Here is a 21734-nt window from a genome sequence, read left to right as displayed (position 1 = left end):
TTTAAATTATAGACACCTTTTCATAAAACTGTCGATTGTGGCAGGATCAAATCGATGAGGATGTTTTTTGTGTGAACAAGCATAAATTCCGTCGAAAAAACCTTTTTTACAGCATTTATTTGCATCTCTGTCCCCGGCGATAGACCCAAAACTCAAAAAAAAGTTGTGCCAATTATAGCAAAGGTAATCTAATAAATCAAATATTGGCGGAAATGATATATCTTAAATAGCAATGGGCACAAAAGGACTGAAGCCATGGAATTTGCATAATTTCCCTAAGTTAACTATAATGTTTCTGACTAACCTTTACAGGTAACAAGTAGAATCTGAACGACAGCAACTTTAGTTTGTTGAGAAATGAAGATATATATTCCGTATATAAGTTACAAAGCATTTCCATTTGCACTTGGGCCAAAGTCTATATTAAAATAATATTACTTTTATAACATTAATTTATATTAGCTTTCTTACGCAAGAATGTGTATAACACTCAATTTATTATGTGTTTTACATGTCGATATTGAATACATAAACTCTATATATATTTGATTATTGGCTTGGGTGTTGGAGAATTTTCACGCTCCAGGTGGGATGACATATCCTCCCCTGAACTTTCATGTCATCCAGTGAAGTGTCTACCATGTACGCTTTACGCGTGTCGGTATAGAACAACGAATTAACAGACACTCATATATAATTTGGTGCGTACGCGCTTTCTGTGTAGAATTTCATTAGGTCCCATCGGTTCTAAAATTTTTTAAAGAAATTAAAAACAAACATAGTTTTTTTTAAAGAAATTAAAAACAAACATTGTTTTTTATAGAGATATGAAAAACCTGTGACGGACCTTTAAGAGAAGATGGGCATTTATCAATTTTTATGATGTTGTTTTGTAATTTTATAAAAGATCAATATGTGAAAAATAAATAAAAATAATTTATTATATAAATCCTGCAAGATTAGTGAAGTTTATTATAACAAATGCGAAACATAACATGTGAAAGCTGTCATAGCTTTCACATAACAATCTTGCAGGATTTATAGATACGATATAATAAATTATTTTTATTTATTTTTTCACATATTGATCTTTTATAAAATTACAAAACAACATCATAAAAATTGATAAATACCCAGATTTTAAAAAGACTTACCAGGAGCCTGTAATTCAGTGGTTGTCGTATGTTTTTATCTTACATATTTGTTTTTGGTTCATTTTTTGTATTTAAATAAGGCCGTTTGTTTTCTCATTTGAATTGTTTTACATTGTCACATTGGGGCCTTTTATAGTTGACTATGCAGTATGGGCCTTGTTCATTGTTGAAGGCCGTGCGGTGACCTATAGTTGTTAATGTTTATGTCATTTTGGTCACTTGTGGACAGTTGTCTGATTGGCAATCATACCACATCTTCTTTTTTTATATATTTATGGCACACTGTATATACAAATAAAAGCTATAAAAATAAAAATACTAAAATATCTTTAACAGAAACATAGTGATGTTTTACATCTTTTAAAAATTTATTATGTAAGAAATAAAAAAATATTAAAAAAACAAGTTATAATTATATTATAAAAAAAATAAGTCCCATAAAACATTTATTTAGCATGAGAGCCAAACGTGGTTGGATTTTAACTGAACGTGGGATGTTTTGCTTTATATATTGTTCTGTTTTATCACTCATTTCCAGTAGGTTGATTTCTGTCATTAAAGAGATGCAAGTTCATATTACCATGACTTGTCAGTTTGTCTTTATTAGATGTACTGCTGTTTAAATGACATTTGAGTGTTGTTGACTAAATCTGCACATTCAATAGAGATTATAAAACTGATCACTTGCTTGTGCCATCAATTTCGACGTCTTGAAGCCGGGTCTGACACTGCGTAATAAGTCTGTCATGTCTGTTCGTTTTAACCACATTCACGCACTCCTGAGTTTGATGTTCGTTTTCCAATAGATAGAAATAATTTGCATGCTTTGTTTTGAACTTTGTTAATCACACCATATTGCCTTGTTCCAAATATACCATTTCCATCGAATAAGCAGGAGCCTGTAATTTAGTGGTTGTTTATTGTATATGCGTTACATATTTGTTTTTTGTTCACTTTTTAATATGAATATAAGGCCGTTAATTTTCTCGTTTAAATTTTTTCTACCCTTCAGTCATGGTCTTTTGACTTTTTGCATTCATTGTTTACATGGTAAATGTCTGTTTGTCTGTCGATCTGTCTGTCTGTCCATCCGTCTGTCCATCAATCTGTACGTCCTTCTGTCCCTTTTGATTTGTATAAATTTAAGATTTTACGTTTCTGAGTTATGGGGTTCTATTCATTCAAAGAGGGGAATTTCCTAGTTTCAAACAATAACTCAAAAATGCTTTCAGCAGTTTTCATGAAACTTTGGTGAATTGTTGTTATCTATTGATGTGAGCTCCTTTTGGATTTTTATTAATTTTAGAATTTCTTTCAGAGTTGTGTAATTTTATTCATATTTAAAAAGGTGGGATTTTCATACAATGCTTTGAGCAGATGAAACTTTGGTGACTGGTTTATATCTATTAACATGATTAAGACAACCTCCCTTTAGCTTTTAATGAATGTCTGATATGACATTAAAAAAATTTATTATACTTTTTCTTTGAATGAACGATTGTCTTGTCATGCGCTCATGGCGCAGCTGTTTATCATATGGTACATTAATGTATTATCATGAACAAATGTTATTGCCATGGAAATAGCTTGGCCTTTATATCAGTCATGGTTAATTTTTTTTAACTTTGACGATATGACCACGGAACACATTGTGATAACCAGAGGAACCATGTGTGCTGTTGTTTCAATGATAAACAGTTTATTTTGAGGTACATTATATAGTTCTTCACCGTCAGTCATGATTCACAAATTTTATAAATTTTCCACAATTTTTAAGTGCTTCTATTTTTATGTCAACATTTGCATTATATTATGGAGAGCAAAACAAATTTGCAGCCGATTGCATTGAATGTGTAGGTAACGTTAATATGTTTGGTTAGCTTACTTGCAAGCTGAACCGTGAAGTCATTATTAGGTAAGGTAATTTTTTTTCTCTCAATTCAATACAATATTTTATTTAAGTCTCATCTCTCAATAATATATAATACAACATTACATTAAATGTAAAAACATATGAATATAAAAAGAGAGCAATTCTGTACAGAATTACAAGAGACTATAACAATAAAAATCATATAAAGAATGCATCTATTATAAAACATATTGACATTAACATTATTTACAGTATAAAACATTTCTACGTCTATTTAAAATAAGATTACAGGCTTTGGCACAGCTACGAATCATATTATTATCTGTAAATAAAAACATTAATTTCTGTTTATCATCAAAAGACATAAAATCACTATTAAAATGTGTTGCTTCATCAAATAATTTTATTCTAAAATCGTCATATAAAGGACACGATAAAATAACATGGGCTTCATCTTCTAAAATATTCGTACAATTATCACGGACTCGATCTTTTAAAATTAATTTTTCAAATCTCCCCGTTTCTATTCTTAGTGGTGCTACAACACATCGAAATTTGGCAAAATAACTCCTTTGCGAAAATGGCATTGGAATTTTACATTAGGTTTCCGTTTCAAAACTGTTCTTAAATATATTATATGTACGAAGTTTGTTACCACCTTTACCACATAAAGCTTTCTCTGATTGTAAATTGCTTTGCCACTGTTCGACATATTTATTGAACATTTTAGACATAACAGTATTGACAACTGAGGTACCATCAACATAGTCTGTAATGACACACAAATGTTCTGCATTATACTCAGAAAATGTTTTCCTTACATAAAAATTCCAATTTTTTATACACTTATGTTTTTTACTCATAATCTCTGCCCATATGAACTGCAGCATTTGGAGTATATTTACCCACTCCAAGAAAAAATCTGCAAGCTCTATTATGGATGGCATTTATAAAAGAAACATTTTGCAACCCCAAATACCAGCACCATATTCAACAATGGGAAGCACCAAACTCTCATATAATTTTGAAAAGACATTATGAGTAACACCACCTAAGATTTTACACTTAGCTATAACAAGGCCAAATGCTCTATTTGCAGAAGCTGCAACAGCTTTAGCAGTTACATTATAATCTAAAAATTCACTTTAAACTAAACCTAAATATGTATATTATCTCATTGCAATCGACAGTAAACCTGTGTTGAAGACCGTACTTTGACCTATAATTGTTTACTTTTACAAAGTGTGACTTGGATGAGAGAGTTGTTTCATTGGCACTCATACCACATCTTCTTATATCTATTAAGTGCGTCATTACTGGTTCTGTTTTGATACTTTTATATATATTTATATATATATGGTGAATTTACTCTTGAGATAACTCTTCTCTTGTGTGTTACACTTCATTTTCTCTGTCTTGTTTGTTTATGAAAATAGTAGTGCAGACAACCAGCACTACTTTTTTAGTTTTTTTTTAGTTGTAGACCTTTTTGGAGCAAAACAGATTTTTATCATATGAATTTGAGTTATTTCCCTTTGAACAGAAATTTAATTAATAAGTATTTCACCAAAAATTGAATTATATGGGTTCTTTGATATGCTGATTCTAACAATGTACTTAGATTTTGGTTATTACAAAATTATAGGTAAATGTCCATTTTTTCAGTTCTGTAACACACCTATGCTATGTCAAATGTTCAATCAAAATCCAAATTCTGAGAGCAGTTTTAAGCTTATATGTTGTGTACACACTTGCTCAACTGTTCATAGTTCGAGCTCGAAAGTCTGGTTAGCTGTCACTCTGACACGCTCTTGTTGAAAATATGTTCTACATTTAATGTAGATATGATGTCAGTTATGTTTTATAGTCGGTCAAAGAGCTCACCAGAGCTCATGTTTTGCTTGTTTTTATGTATATATATATGCCGACTTTAAATAAAATTCATTTACTTACTTACTTACTATGATTGAACATGGACCCCTAAAATGGCTCTTTGATTTTTTCTCGCTTCTCTTGTAGAGGTTATCAAAAAGTGTATGGAATAAAAGATTAAAGAGCTCGAGGCTACTATTTGGCTTCAATAACCGGAAAGCGCAGCAGGATATTTTACAGAGGTATAATTCCTTTTCACCTGTTGCTATCAGGTCTATTAATTATAATATGTAGTGGTTTTATTGCCGGGTAAAATACTCTTGTACACGACTGTCCTGCATTTTGTTGAGCAGAATGTTCACTGTCATCCTGTTCTGGTCAAAGTTAATCATTTAACGGTTAAAATATTCATTTACAAAATTCTCAAATCTATGATTTGTACAGAAGAGTGGATTCTAGTAGATGCAAAATCAAATACTTCACATATAAGGAAAACAAACTTGACATGGATATATACGACGAGTAAAATAATAACGAAAGAGAGTTTTCTATATGATTTTTTTTGTAAAGATCAAGACTAAAATTACTAAATGGACTTAAATTTGTACAGAAAATTAATTACCAGACGCTTTTAAATTAATTAAAATCATAAACCACTTTTGGGATTGCAATCTGACTATGTTTAAGGTCAAGTCCATTTCAAGCTAATTAAAAACAAATCATTGAATTGCATCCGTTCTAATATGTCGCGCATAAAGGATTTAGATGGGTCTATATCGCAAAAAAAAATTTGCAGAACAGTAGATTCCGTAAGACTGCAATCTGAAGTGAATATGTAATCAGACATATTTTATGAGAGAATCAGTCTATGGAAGAAGCAAATCGATGAAAACGTTTCTCATAGCAAATAGCGATATTGTCTAATATGAATTGTAAATATGCAGCCACTATACATGCGGGAAAAATTGTTTTCGGCAACGAAATATTAAGAAAATACCAACTTTTAAACATAATCTTCAAATAAAAAACCAACTTTTAAACATATTCTTCAAATAAAAACAACAATAAAGTCTAAAAATATATTAATACTTCGCTAAAAGCAAGAGTTTATGTCCGTGTAAAATTTGAAGTGCTGTGTTTTTTTATATGTACACAAATAAAAAAAATTGCTTGATTGATTGATTGATTAATATGAATGCGATATTCGTCAAAACGCCAAAATGTGTTGGTAGTATTATTCTAATTTCTTTTTTGTTTTTTGAAGTTATATTGTCCTAACTGTTCAGAAATAAGGGGCCAAGATTTTTTTCTGGTTTCAAGATAAAAACTTGTATATAAGTGTATGGATCTCTTTGAAATTGTACGACAAGCTTCCATGTGTCAAAAGGAATGTTAGGATTGATTTTGGGAGTAATGACCTCAACCACTTAGGAACTTAGTGGCCCAAAACTAGGATTTTCATGTTTCATGACAATATCTTGAGTACATGTACTCTGTATATGGATCATTATGAAATTGTGTCACAATGTCTCATAGTTTTACCCAAAAAATAGGGTTTGGAATGATTTGATGCCTTTTGTATTGTTTATTACTTGAGAATTTTTAATTTGGGTCGAATTCAGTCTTGAATTCTTGGGTTTCTTTAATATAACTCTATATATTTGTATTCGATTTTGGGAAATTTGCATTTTCGATTTTGTATTTTATTTGGTTGGCCCACATCGAGGTATATGGTCCAAAATAAACTTTGTTTGATTTCAACAAAAATTGAATAAATGCGATTCTTGGACATGCAAAATTTAACCGTGTATTTAGATTTTTGATTTTGGTCTCGGTTTCCAATTGGTCCATATTATGGTATATAATACTTAAATAACGAGGTCTAATTTGTTGTAGCCGGCATGACGTAAAAAAGGTCATGACGTAAAAAAAAAATGAAATAAAAGAATTCCACTTTATATATATATAACTAATAAAGGACAATGTTGTTGATTGAAAATTGCACCATGCAAGGCCATTAATATTCAGGTGAAGACCAACTCAGAAGTGATATTTTTTTAAAAGAAATGGAACTCTTTGTTAGAGCAGGTAAAACGGGAGAGATCTGTTTGCGCCAAAAATGCGTCCTTTTGCGCCACAACTTTTTCTCTCAAATGCTACGTTTGCGCCACATGTTTTAAAATTACATGGTATCATTTGCACCAAAAATAAAACATACGATTTCGACAATTAGAAGAACAATTACTTCCTTTGTTCGGACTTGGAATAGGCATTTTACACGGCAAATGTTTCCTTTTCTGAAACATATCTTCTTCTTACTGTTATTGCATGGGTAATCCCCAATTAAATGTATGTAGTAGCTTGTAACTTCACTTTTCTGTCCAAAAATTAACACAAACATTGAAGGTTGGTGGCTGTTATTCTGTAAACATTTAATTTTCACCCCTTTTTTCTCTATTCTTCAAAAAATTAACCCCTTTTTTCTCTATTCTTCAAAAAATTAACCCCTTTTTTCTCTAATCTTCATTTTTTTTGCCCGTTATTCTCTAATCTTCATTTTTAAGGGCATTATTCTTTAATCATTTAACCCCATCCATACCCTGAGCCTCAGTAATTGACGCAAAAGGACTGCTGCCGGTAAAACAGGCCAAATTGGTAAATTTAATTGTTTTTGTAAACGTGTTTTTCTATAGACTTAAAAAGTTTAATGAATTTGCCTAATGTAGGATTTAATGCATATTATGTACTAATATGTGTTTTAACTCAAATTTTGGGATGGAGCTTTAAGAAATATTTGTAAACTTTTACAAAACAGCCGATTGTGGAGGGGGAGGGGCATTCTGGTAGATTTCAATAACGGCAAGGTACCAGTCTAAATTATTTCTACAGGAAAAGCAGAAAGGTCAACGTCAAATAACGTCATAATACGTGAACTTATCATCCAATTCTTGCACTGAATTTTGTAGATTATTTTATTTGAAATTGCATCATTAATCTAAATAGAATAAAATTTTCTCTTCAAAAAAGTGAAACTGTTAGACAGTTAAGTAAAAACAGCTCTTACGGTCTGTTCATAAATCATACATAAGTTGTCGCATGTACTATTTTATTCCTGCGCAAAGAGTAAACTTCTTGTTACGTCATAGTAAGTCACTCTTCCACAGCTACGACATCGTACAGGAAGAACATAAAGAATCTCAAGAGTATTTTAGTTTTACCAAAGATTCTGTTTGCTGCAGAGCATCATCGTTTTTCAAGTAAGTAAAACATTAATTTTCATTTACCTGTGTGTTCCATCACATCATTTTATACGGACTTGTTTCATTGTTTGCAGACTTTATTTTTTGGTGTTGCTGTTGAAAAACGAGGAGCAAAATAAAAATTAGCTGTCATAAGCTAAAGTTGAAGGGAACTAGTTACTACCGAAGCATCTTAAACATCACGCGTTTAATTTTTTATTATATTAAGCATCATTTTACTGCTTTAAAATTATACAAGTAAATAACTTGTTAGGATGAGATGCTTTCAACCCGATTTCCCGATATTCAATCTGCCGTCTGTATTTGCTGATGGTATTTTTTGTTTTTTGATTTTTTTTATCCATTATAAAAAATATTGAAGGCATTCCAAGCAAAACAATATTATACGCTGCTTACACGACATAATTATGGGTTAAGGTTTATCCCAAAAAGTGTTATTATAACATTTTTATTTTGTTTCAGAATGTTTCCTTCTCCAGGGCGCAAGTCTCGGAAATCATCACCTAAGAGTATAGGTGACATGACCCTTGCTCAGGAAAAGGGTGAGTAAATTGTCAGTCTGAAAAGTAAAATGATTTGCATGTAAAAATCAAATAATTAGTTCTAAGCTAAATACACCAAGTAGGTCAAACTGTTATTGTAAACTAAGCAGTAAAGTTAGATTGACACAAGGTATGTGGCTACACAGACTAAACAGTAAAGTTAGATTGACACAAGGTTTGTGGCTACACAGACTAAACAGTAAAGTTAGATTGACACAATGTATGTGACTACACAGACTAAGCAGTAAAGTTAGATTGACACAAGGTTTGTGGCTACACAGACTAAACAGTAAAGTTAGATTGACACAAGGTATGTGGCTACACAGACTTAACAGTAAAGTTAGATTGACACAAGGTATGTGGCTACACAGACTAAACAGTAAAGTTAGATTGACACAAGGTATGTGGCTACACAGACTTAACAGTAAAGTTAGATTGGCACAAGGTATGTGGCTACACAGACTAAACAGTAAAGTTAGATTGACACAAGGTTTGTGGCTACACAGACTAAACAGTAAAGTTAGATTGACACAAGGTTTGTGGCTACACAGACTAAACAGTAAAGTTAGATTGACACAAGGTATGTGACTACACAGACTAAACAGTAAAGTTAGATTGACACAAGGTATGTGGCTACAGACACTAAACAGTTTAGCTAGATTGACACAAGGTTTGTGGCTACACAGACTAAACAGTAAAGTTAGATTGACACAAGGTTTGTGGCTACACAGACTAAACAGTAAAGTTAGATTGACACAAGGTATGTGACTACACAGACTAAACAGTAAAGTTAGATTGACACAAGGTATGTGGCTACAGACACTAAACAGTTTAGCTAGATTGACACAAGGTTTGTGGCTACACAGACTAAACAGTAAAGTTAGATTGACACAAGGTATGTGGCTACACAGACTAAACAGTATAGCTAGATTGACACAATGTATGTGACTACACAGACTAAGCAGTAAAGTTAGATTGACACAAGGTATGTGGCTACACAGACAAAACAGTAAAGTTAGATTGACACAAGGTATGTAGCTACACAGACTTAACAGTAAAGTTAGATTGACACAAGGTTTGTGGCTACACAGACTAAACAGTAAAGTTAGATTGACACAAGGTATGTGACTACACAGACTAAACAGTAAAGTAGGATTGACACAAGGTATGTGACTACACAGACTAAACAGTAAAGTAGGATTGACACAAGGTATGTGGCTACACAGACTAAGCAGTAAAGTTAGATTGACACAAGGTATGTGACTACACAGATTAAGCAGTAAAGTTAGATTGTCACAAGGTATGTGGCTACACAGACTAAGCAGTAAAGTTAGATTGTCACAAGGTATCAGTTAGGTATGTGACTACACAGACTATTAAAAAAGCAGTATAGCTAGATTGACACAAGGTTTGTGGCTACACAGACTAAGCAGTAAAGTTAGATTGTCACAAGGTATCAGTTAGGTATGTGACTACACAGACTATTAAAAAAGCAGTATAGCTAGATTGACACAAGGTTTGTGGCTACACAGACTAAACAGTAAAGTTAGATTGACACAAGGTATGTGGCTACACAGACTAAACAGTAAAGTTTGATTGGCACAAGGTATGTGGCTACACAGACTAAGCAGTAAAGTTAGATTGACACAAGGTATGTGGCTACACAGACTAAACAGTAAAGTTAGATTGACACAAGGTATGTGGCTACACAGACTAAGCAGTAAAGTTAGGCCGTGTTCACATTGACCTAAATTCGGTGTTGTGTAAGTGTAACTCACACGTAAACTAAACAAAATTGCGTTCCCATTGATAAAACTCAATGTTTACATGTAGTTTAAACCATGTTTTATCTACACACAGTCGATAGTCAATGTGGGGCTTGTGTAGGTTAAGTGTACACAATACTAGGCATTTAGGACATTAGTTTTACCGTGTATATATTTAAGGAGGACACTATTTTTGAGTAAAATTGATATTTTTGATAATAATAAGTATAGTTCTGTACAGAAATTGTTGTCTAAATTTTACAGATTTTTTTTGGTAAAAAAAAATTCACGTACTTTATTAACCCCTGATCAAGACTCAAAGCAGCATCATTGCCGAACCCATAAGGCAGCAACCAATTGATTTTCGGGGGGGGGGGGAGGCTATTATAGTTGAGTATAAAACATAAAGGCAAGGGGTGGGGTGGTGAGCTATGAATTTTGTTTTGAAACAAAAAATGTTTCCAGTATTTGGCCCTGAAAAAAAATTTGTTTGTTTCAACCTCAGCTGCCACTATATATAATGCTAAAATTGATTTCGACTTGTCACCAAAATTTGTCCTGAAAAAAATCAATAGCCAACGCCCCTCTACCCCCCCCCCCCCCCCCCCCCCCGCTCCCCTCCCCAAAAAATGAAGTAAATAGTTGCTGCCTAATTCATTTGAAAAGTTCTTCCCGAATCGACTTGACGTACACAGAAATATTCGCCACTGGTCTTTACTCAAACAACGATTCACGCATTAATGCATGACTAAAAAAAAGTGTTGGGTAAATGATATGTTTGTCTAGTATTTCGATCAGATCCGTTTAATAACACTTAAAATAAATAAAAAAACGTTACCCTATTCTTTTACGAAATACTCATTGAAGAAGAAATACCATTTGAAACAAACAGAAAAGATAAAAATGTAATATCTCAAATCTCAATCCTTTTTTTCGGCTGTAAGCACGCTTCTGCAGCTAACGTTTTCTAATGCGTAATCGAGACATCTCTAGTATATTCAAACTACAGCAAATTATAAAAATCGCTTATATAAAGTAGCAACCCCTTAACTTAAAAAAGGGGGAGGGTTATTTTTTTTTATCCGAGTCAGATTGTTTTTTTGCGCGTACGTTTTTATTTCTTTTTTTTCGATGCTGGTGATCAAATTTTTTTTTTTCAATATTTAACACTATAATGTATGGGGAAACTCTTGATTCAGAATATTTTTTTTATCATCTGTATGACCATTTTTTTTTTTATCAAATTGGGGATCGGAAAATTTCCATTCCCACCCCCACCCCCCTTTTGAAGTCAAATGGTTGTTCCCTTACCGCTAGAAAAATTGTCCAAAATTTTTGAATTCAGTTCTACGTAATGAACATTTAAATGACATATTGTTTACAAGTGGGAACAAATCTTATGTACAGGTAGCTAAACAGGGTGTATAGATGTGAACAAATGTAATGTGAAACCAGTGTACACTACACTAAACTAATTGTAAACATGTTTACTCTACACGGCGTTTGGTGTGAACACGGCCTTAGATTGACACAAGGTATGTAGCTACGCCGACTAAACAATAAAGTTAGATTGACACAAGGTTTGTGGCTACACAGACTAAGCAGTATAGCTAGATTGACACAAGGTATGTAGCTACACAGACTAAACAGAAAAGTTAGATTGACACAAGGTATGTGGCTACACAGACTAGGGAGTAAAGTTAGATGGACACAAGGTATGTGGCTACACAGACTAAGGAGTAAAGTTAGATGGACACATTGAAGGTATTTTGCTACACATACTAATTAAGCAGTAAAGTTAGATTGACACAAGGTATGTGGCTACACAGACAAAGCAGTAAAGTTAGATTGATACACATGGTATTTTGCTACTCAGATGAGAGGGCCATACAAACTCCATCACAAGAGATGGAAAAGAGGGCCATACAATTTCCATCATCATCACTTGAAGAGGTAATAAGATCATTTTTCTCATTTTATATTATAGAGTCGACCAGAACACAACCATCACCACAATCGAAAGAGATTATCAAATCTTCTCCATCGCCACCACCACTTGATATTGAAGATGTGATAAAATCATTTTCATCTCTAAACATTGATGAACAGACCACAACACCAAAAGTTGAGAAGGTGACGAGAATGACAGGGCTGACTCAATTACCACCATCACAAGAGGTAGATATTGAGGCCATAGAAACTTCATTACCAGTGGCAGTACATATTGCTTCACCAAACATTGGACATGTTGGAGGTAATAATTTTTCCATTTTTAGCTCACCTGGCCCGAAGGGCCAAGTGAGCTTTTCCCATCACTTTGCGTCCGTCATCGTTAACTTTTACAAAAATCTTCTCCTCTGAAACTACTGGGCCAAATTAAACCAAACTTGACCACAATCATCATTGGGGTATCTAGTTTAAAAAATGTGTCCGGTGACCCGGCCAACCAACCAAGATGGCTGCCACGGCTAAAAATAGAACATAGGGGTAAAATGCAGTTTTTGGCTTATAACTCAAAAACCAAAGCATTTAGAGCAAATCTGACATAAATAAAATTGTTTATCAGGTGAAGATCTATTTGCCCTGAAATTTTCAGATAAATCGGACAATCCGTTGTTGGGTTGCTGCCCCTGAATTGGTAATTTTAAGGAAATTTTCTGTTTTTGGTTATTATCTTGAATATTATTATAGATAGAAATAAACTATAAACAGCAATAATGTTCAGCAAAGTAAGATTCACAAATAAGTCACAGTGAAAGAAACTGTCATGTGACCTGTTTAGGAGTTATTGCCCTTTATAGTAAATTTTTAACAATTTTTCGTAAATCTTACCGGTAGTTATCTTTTACAAAAATCTTCTCCTCACTACTGGGCCAAATTAATCCAAACTGGGCCACAATCATCTTTGGGGTATCTAGTTTAAAAAATGTGTCCGGTGACCTGGCCATCAAATCAATATGGCTGCCACGGCTAAAAATAGAACATAGGGGTAAAATGCAGTTTTTGGCTTATAACTCAAAAACCATTTAGCATTTAGAGCAAATTTGACATAGCTAGGGGTTAAATTGTTTATCAGGTCAAGATCTCTCTGCCTTGAAATTTTCAGATGAATCAAACAACCCGTTGTTGGGTTGCTGCCCCTGAATTGGTAATTTTAAGGAAATTTTGCTGTATTTGGTTATTATCTTGAATATTATTATAGATAGAGATAAACTGTAAACAGCAATAATGTTCAGCAAAGTAAGATTTACAAATAAGTCAACATGACCTAAATGGTCAGTTGACCCCTTAAGGAGTTAATGCCCTTTATAGTCATTTTTTACCATTTTTCGGAAATTTTTGTAATCTTTTACAAAAATCTTCTCTGAAACTACTTGACCGAATTTAACCAAACTTAGCCACAATCATCATTAGGGTATCTAGTTTAAAAATGTGTGCTGTGACCCGGCCAACCAATCAAGATGGCCACCATGGCTAAAAATAGAACATAGGGGTAAAATGTAGATTTTGGCTTAAAACTCTGAAACCAAAGCATTTAGAGCAAATCTCTAAAAGGGGTTAACTTGTTTATCTAGTAAATATTTATCTGCCCTGAAATTTTCAGATAAATTGGACAACCGGTTGTTGGCTTGCTGCCCCCCAATTGGTAATTTTTAAAGAAATTTTGCCGTTTTTGGTTATTGTCTTGAATACTATTATAGATCTAGATAAACTGTAAACAGCAATAACATTCAGCTAATTAAGATCTACAAATAAGTCAACATGACCAAAATGGTCAGTTGACCCCTTAAGGAGTAATTGCCCTTTATAGTAAATTTTTAACAATTTTCATTAATTTGGTAAATTTTGGTCAGTTTTTACAAAATATTTTCCTCTGTAACTAAAGGGCCAAGTTCATTACAGAAAGAGAAAATTGTAAGTAGCAAAAATGATCAGTAAAGATACATGATCTACAAACACATCACCATCACCAAAGGACAATTTTGTCATGAATCCATCCATTTCCTTTGTTTAATATGCACATAGACCAAGGTGAGCAACACAGGGTCTTAAGAGCCTCTAGTTGAAACATACTGTTATTAATTGTATTATATAAATAAGAAAGTAATTTTACTTAATGAATGGCTATTCATTTTGAATTTATTGAACCATAAAATTCATTTTTGACTCTTTCATCAAGACATTGAATAATCTGCGAAGCGGATTGTGTAGAATGTGAAGAGTCAAAAATTAATTTTATGGTTCAATAAATTCAAAATAAATGATTGCCATTCATTATAAATAAATTTCTATCAAAAATAAGACTCAAATAACATTTTTTTATTATTTATATTAATAACAACGTACACACATGTTGGCGTATGAATACACAACATCAGAGTGGACATGTCGCCATAAAAATTGACGACATTGAAAAAAAAAGTAATACTTTGAACCAATCAGAAGACAGTTTATATATACACCAAATTTAGTTATTACAGATTAGGAGAAAACATTTTTTTCTTCAATACTTTGTGTTTGAAATTTGTATGTTTTGCTTGTTATTATTTTTTTTTATACCTATATATTTGCCATAGAAAAATGAAAAATGTTCACCTTTATAGATGATACTTTTTAAAGTTGTTTATTTCAAGATGCATAATTTTATCATATTTTTAAAGTTTTTTTGTGATTAGATTAAAAGTGCACTGCACTTGAAAAAGCAAAATAAAAATCTGAAAATAAATACTTTAAATTACAATTTTTTTCATTCTTTTAGAAACTGCACTTGTAGAAGAAATTATCTCAAAATGCATACTTTCATCATCTTTTCAAAATTTTTTGGTAAACAAAATTACAGTTCAAAGCACTTGTAAAAAAATCTGAAAATTTATGCTTTACCTTGCAGTTTACTTTTATTATTTATTATTACTTTTATTGTTTAATGTTTTTTTTACAGAGATGATTATATCAGGAACTGCATTTACTACTCCTGGAGCTATTGAGATTGATACAACTACTGGAGCTATTGAGATTGATAATATTACTCCTGGAGCTATCCAGATTGATACTACTACTCCTAGAGCTACTGAGATTGATAATACTACCCCTGAAGCTATCCAGATTGATACCTCTACTCCTAGAGCTATCAAGATTAATACTACTACTCCTAGAGCTATCAAGATTGATACTATTACTCCTAGAGCTAACAAGATTGATACTACTACTCCTAGAGCTATTGAGATTGATACTACTACTCCTAGAGTTATTGAGATTGGTACTTCTACTCCTAGAGCTATTGAGATTGATACTACTACTCCTAGAGCTATCGAGATTGATACTACTACTCCTAGAGCTATCGAGATTGATACTATTACTCCTAGAGCCATTGAGATTGATTCTACTACTTATAGAGCTATCGAGATTGATACTTCCACTCCTAGAGCTATCAAAATTGGTACTACTACTAGAGCTATCAAGATTGATACTACTACTAGAGCTATTGAGATTGATACTACTAATCCTAGAGCTATCGAGATTGATACAACAAATCCTAGAGCTATCGAGATTGATACAACTACTCCTAGAGCTATCAAGATTGATACTTCTACTTCGAGAGCTATCAAGATTGATTCTTCTCCTAGAGCTATCGAGATTGATACTACTACTCCTAGAGCTATCAAGATTGGTACTATTACTCCTAGAGCTATTCAGATTGATACTACTACTCCTACAGCTATGGAGATTGATACTTCTACTCCTAGAGCTATCAAGATTGGTACTATTACTCCTAGAGCTATTGAGATTGATACTACTACTCCTAGAGCTATCAAGTTTGATACGACTACACATGCCATTGATGGCCATGATCGACTCAAGAAGAAGGATAAAGTGTAAGTGATGCATTAAAAAAACTCTTGTGTAATGGTATAATTTTCATATTAAAAGCTATCAAAGTTAACTTACCAATTAACATCAGTTAGACATTCCTAAGATTTTGGCTATGTAACATTCTGACAGTAAATGTATTTGTATAGGCTGACATTAACTACACTTCCAGTATCAAACTTATATTAGTCACTGGAAGCTTAAGAATTTTGAGCATGATGCGTGAGCTCGTGCCTCAGAATAAAAAAAAAAATCTCACAAACACATGATTTTCAGGTGATATATGAAATTATTTTGTGTTTTTTCATTGAGGATATCTCAGAATTTGAAAATAATAGCTTATTTACAAACAGGAAAATTGAGGAAATTACCTATGCAGCATTATGATGTTGTTTACTAGAAATACTGTTTTATTTTTCTTAATTATCTCCATTTCATAACTGATTATAACTACTTGTATTTAAATAGATTACTGGATATGTTGAAGAAGTATAACAATGAAGATGCTGATATTGATAAACTCAATAAGGAAATGGATGCTGTAAACTGCCTTCTGGATAACATTGAGAATGATATTGATAGCTTGAAAGCACATAAGGAAATGAACCAATATCTGATTAATAAAATCATGAATGTGCACAAAGTTATCAGAAATGAGAAGTACTGCATCCAAAAACAGCTGGAATCGGCTAGTAGAAGTTGCAGTAGGCAGAACAAACGCAAGAGCAAAGAGTTTGACCTACTGAACATCGCATATAATAAATTGGATCAGAAGGAGAGAAGCACAAGAAGGCGCATTGCTAGTTTGAAAGCTGAGCTCTCCCTCGTTATCTCAAAGCTAGACATGCCAAAATCTAAGAAGGAAAAGCCTATTGTTCCTCCTCTTGATCTGTCAAAACTTGGTGAGCGCAAAGTTTTGCCACCATTGAAGAATGCACCAAAAGCATCAAGAGAAGGTATAAACATAAATTCTTTAGCCAAGGAAAACTTCACCGATTACAACCCTGGTAACAAGAGGATGATGAAGGCTCCAGAACCAAAGTTGTCTCGCAGTACACCTATCATGCAGAATCGAGTTTGTGAGACCAGCTCCTTCTGTAAGAGATAACAGAAAAATATATCCAAATAAAACTGGTACACTAAATGGTCCATGGAACCAGCATGATAAGAAGACCGTCAGACAGGTAAGATAAAATATAATGTTGACTGGTGCCATTCATGAAAGTGACAATAAGATAATATCACCTGATAAGAGGACTGTCAGACAGGTAAGATAAAATATAATGATGACTATTGACTAATGCCATTAATAAAAGGGACAATAAGTTTAAATATCACCTGATAAGAGGACTGTCAGACAGGTGAGATAAAACATACTGTTGACTGAATTTATAAAAGGAACAATAAGGTAATATCACCCAATAAGAGGACTGTCAGACAGGTAAGATAAAATATAATGTTCACGGATCCCATTAATAAGTGACAACAAGGTAATATCAAAGGGATTTATATAAGTTGCAAAACTTGTTTCCCAATCCACTATAAATAAATGTTTAAACTAATATCATCTGATAAGAGGACTGTCAGACAGGTAAGATAAAATAATGTGACTGGTGACAATGATAAAAGCGACAATAGGGTAATATCACCGGATAAGAGGACAGTAAGGCAAATAAAATAAAATGTATATTCCATTGTTTATACATATTGATCATGTTAATGGTTTATAATCTGATATATATTTTATAATTTGATTGGTTCCGACTTTCCCACCTGTCATTGAACAAATCTGCATATTCTTCTTTGAAATGTCATATATGTAAATTTGTCTCCTGAAAAGTACCAATGGGAGTAGGTAATATGTAAGCAAACTTTTTATCATAATTATATTAATTTTTACCATTTCTCACTAGGTTATATACAATAAGCCAGTACTAACAAGGAAAGAGGAGGGCACACAAGCAGATGTTCTAAAGCTCCCTGATATTGTTAAAGGATCTCAGTTGATAGATAAATCTAATATTGTACCAAAGCAAGCCTGTGAATCAAGAAGAACTGCACCAAGGCGTGCAGCTAGGAAACCTGCTTACCAGGAGAGACCACCATTTTGTTTTTAGATCAAGTCTACTCTATATTTCTCACACTCAGATCACTAAATTGGAATGATTGAACAATTTTCAGTATAAATACTGATAATAGTTTTACCTATATGGAATGGTTTATGTATATATTTTGGTGAAGTTTATGTTTTGATATTTTCAGTATATATATTTATATCTCAGGGAATCAAATTTACAGTTATCAAATTTATTCATATCTTGTCCTTTTATACATAGCACAGCATTTTTTGATACTATGATGTACTATCTTAGACTTTGATTTTTTCTTTAAAGTAGAATATTTTATGAAATATGATATCCTGAATACTATTACTATTACTATAAGTCAGATTGGTTGATCTTTTCCTTAAAGCCAACCATTTATTCGACCTTCTTAACTGTACTTTAGATTATTGCAAGTCAGAAACTAAAATAAATAAATCAAATTTCTCATTTCAAAATCAGAACTTTAAATCTATTTATTTTTTTCATATCAATTTTTTTTTTGGTACGTGCTGTCGTGGCATTTTAAAAACCTTTTGTTTGTCAACCAATGAGGGGTGTTATACTTCTACAAACCGTGTTTGAGGAAAAAATTAGGACTTCCTGATCTTGTTGGATCCATACATGAATCTCTTACAAAATATTTCTGTTAATTTGAGAATTGTTCAATCTGCTTACATTGCAGAATCTGCGTCCATGCTTTGCTTACAAGGATATGACAACACTTGGTTCTTTTTTTTATTTTTGGTAATTATAACATTAGCCAATGATTTCTGCCTCCAAAGTTTTGAAGGTGTGCATCATAACAACACACCAGAGGATCATGAATGTCCCGTCCGCGTCTAACGTGCGACACCTCGATGAAAATTTCACCCACGTAAAAAAACAGAAATTAGAACAGAGCATTTTCAGATCATTGTATGCAAAGCATGGACATCTGTTTTTTCAATCACATTGAGAATTCTTGTATAAAAAAATCATCTGATAATCTTCTTTTTACTTGTCTACATTTTGTTAAGTTGAATTAAATGTCTGTTTTTTTTTAAATGCTGCTAGGTTTTAAATGATAAAACCTTCATCCTGAAATATTTGCTTTTATAGTGGAAGTAGGTCACTGTGATTTAATTATATTTGAATTTGGTTAAGTTGAAAGGGTACTGTATTGCATCTGTTCATTGAGTCTCATATTTCGTGGCTGCCTTTCTGGCAAAAGAAGGTCACCTGGACCTAACTTTTATACATGTTTAAGATCTGATGAAAATTCAATTTAAATCCAAAAGTAAGTTTAAAATTTTCATATATTTTTAAGAAGGGGAGAACATTTTTTTTCTTTAAATTTACTGGTGAAAAACTGCATTGCTCTAAAAACCATTAAACTTAAATTAAATTTTACTCAAAAAGCACAGAATATAAATTGTGCATCAGTACTACATGATTTGGAGACAGGATGCGACCTCTTGTTTGCATGATAAAGTTGTAAGTCACTGGCGTATATGGAATATGACCGTAAACTTACCTTTTGATTGCATGATGAGGTCGTAAGTCACTGGCGTGTATGAAATAAGACCGTAAACTTGACCTGCTGCAAATCAGATGGTTTGGTTTGGGCTTCAAAATTTTCTTTTTAAAGGGTAGGGGTTAGGTATTTTTGTCTGGGATTTAGAATTTTCTTTTGTTAAGAGTGAGGGTGTGATCTGGTAAATTGGTCTGGGATTTAAAAAAAAAAATCATTTTAGCTAGAGTAATGCAGTTTATGATGCATCATTTTGTATTTGTAAATTCAGATTCAAAAATTTCAAAATTTCTTTTAAAATTGGACTTTTTAAATTACAGATCTGTATTTTGTTTTGATAGAAATTTTGAAAATGTACACTATTTTATTTATATTTTTTTTTATATTTAATTGAATATTTTTCCTGTTATTAAAATCTGTACTCAAATTATCAATATAACCTTAATTCCATGTTATTTTTTTCTTTGTTCTGGAGGGAAGTGCAATTATATTCTTTGGTTAATTTACTCTTTTTTTTTTTACTTTTTTTTTCAAGGGAATAGCCTAATTATTTATTAAAAAGGTGACATTGCTATTGACTAAGCTGCATTTTTAGTAATGCAAATAATAATCTGAAATGGATTCTCTTATTATTTTTTTTTAATCTTCAACTTCAGGATTTTTTTGTATGTGATAACAACAATTCAATATTGGCAGCTAACTCATTTTTTTATGTACTTTTTATGGATTTTTTATACCTCATTTGCTGAATACTCTGTGCCAAAGCGCAATAACATTGTAAATATATGTAAATAATATTGTTGAATAAAATTATGCAAAGAAATATAGCCTTGTTTTTTTATCCAATATATGCAATTTAATCCAACAGATATGAACAACAGAAATAATTGTCAATGAGACAGAAACCCCAATACAAATATTATCAAAAGAGATATCAAGCAGGGAACGATCTGAAGTCTTTAATGATAGGGTTTATTCGAGACACACAAAAACAAACCTAACCACTAAAGCTTTAAATTGACCAATGAACCATGAAAATAAGGTCAGTTATACGATACATACTACACAGACATGTACAACTTACAATCATAACAGTTCCAAGAAACCTACTTTGTTATAAGCTTTACAGTCGCTATACAAATGCTATAATGACAGCATATTCTGGGCAGTTGGGGTAAATTAACAGTTCACCCCATGGTCCAATGATCAAGGCTGTTTTTTTTCCCCGAGCCTATTTTCCCTCTATATAAATGACTTACCCAAACGAATTAACAATCTTCAGTGTGAAATAAAAATAAATGACATTATTTTGAGTATAAAAATATAGTATATATACCGATACACATAATTAACAGCGCCGGTTTCGGTCAAAAAGGACCTTCATCAGAGGCAGAATGGTGGATTAATGTTTGCAACCTATTTAATAGATATGGTAACCGGTGGTTTAGATATAACCAGCAGTTCAGTATGTGTCATATACAAATTTCTCGGCATCTTAATAATATAAAAAAGATGTTGTATGATTACCAATGAGACAACTCTCCACAAGAGACTAAATGACACAGAAAATGACAACTATAAGTCAATGTACGGCCTTAAACAATGAGCATAGCCCGTCACTGCATAGTCAGCTATAAAAGGACTGGAAATAAGAAACGTAAAACAATTCAAACGAGAAAACAGTTTCTCTCTATAATAGTTCTGCAAAAATGGGTAAATTCGTTTTTCAAGGGCATACTCCCATAAATGTATTTTGGTTAAATTTACAATTTCAGCCATATGAA

At 32.4% G+C, this 21734-nt stretch overlaps 1 protein-coding gene across 1 annotated transcript; it reads left to right on the top strand.

Annotated features, from left to right (window-relative positions):
- Positions 1-6927: 6927 nt before the first annotated feature.
- Positions 6928-20775, top strand: LOC139485668 (mucin-2-like). Its single transcript, XM_071270299.1, has 6 exons — positions 6928-8156; positions 8622-8701; positions 12455-12721; positions 15407-16340; positions 16804-17519; positions 18249-20775. Exons 1-5 carry the CDS (start codon positions 7996-7998, stop codon positions 17441-17443), a joined length of 2082 nt encoding a protein of 693 aa, XP_071126400.1. The 5' UTR covers positions 6928-7995; the 3' UTR covers positions 17444-17519; positions 18249-20775.
- Positions 20776-21734: the final 959 nt, after the last annotated feature.

The sequence above is a fragment of the Mytilus edulis genome, chromosome 8 (genome assembly GCF_963676685.1).
Source record: "Mytilus edulis chromosome 8, xbMytEdul2.2, whole genome shotgun sequence".
NCBI lineage: Eukaryota > Metazoa > Mollusca > Bivalvia > Mytilida > Mytilidae > Mytilus > Mytilus edulis.
The sequence above is the reverse complement of the archived record's forward strand: the minus strand, read 5'-3'. Positions and strand labels throughout refer to the sequence as shown.

Excerpts from the sequence above, each read along its gene's own strand:
- LOC139485668 (XM_071270299.1), top strand. The coding sequence starts at position 7,996 with ATGTACTATTTTATTCCTGCGCAAAGAGTAAACTTCTTGTTACGTCAT. Across the intron at positions 8,702-12,454 it reads GACCCTTGCTCAGGAAAAGG|AGTCGACCAGAACACAACCA; the intron begins GTGAGTAAATTG and ends TTTATATTATAG. Across the intron at positions 12,722-15,406 it reads AAACATTGGACATGTTGGAG|AGATGATTATATCAGGAACT; the intron begins GTAATAATTTTT and ends TTTTTTTTACAG.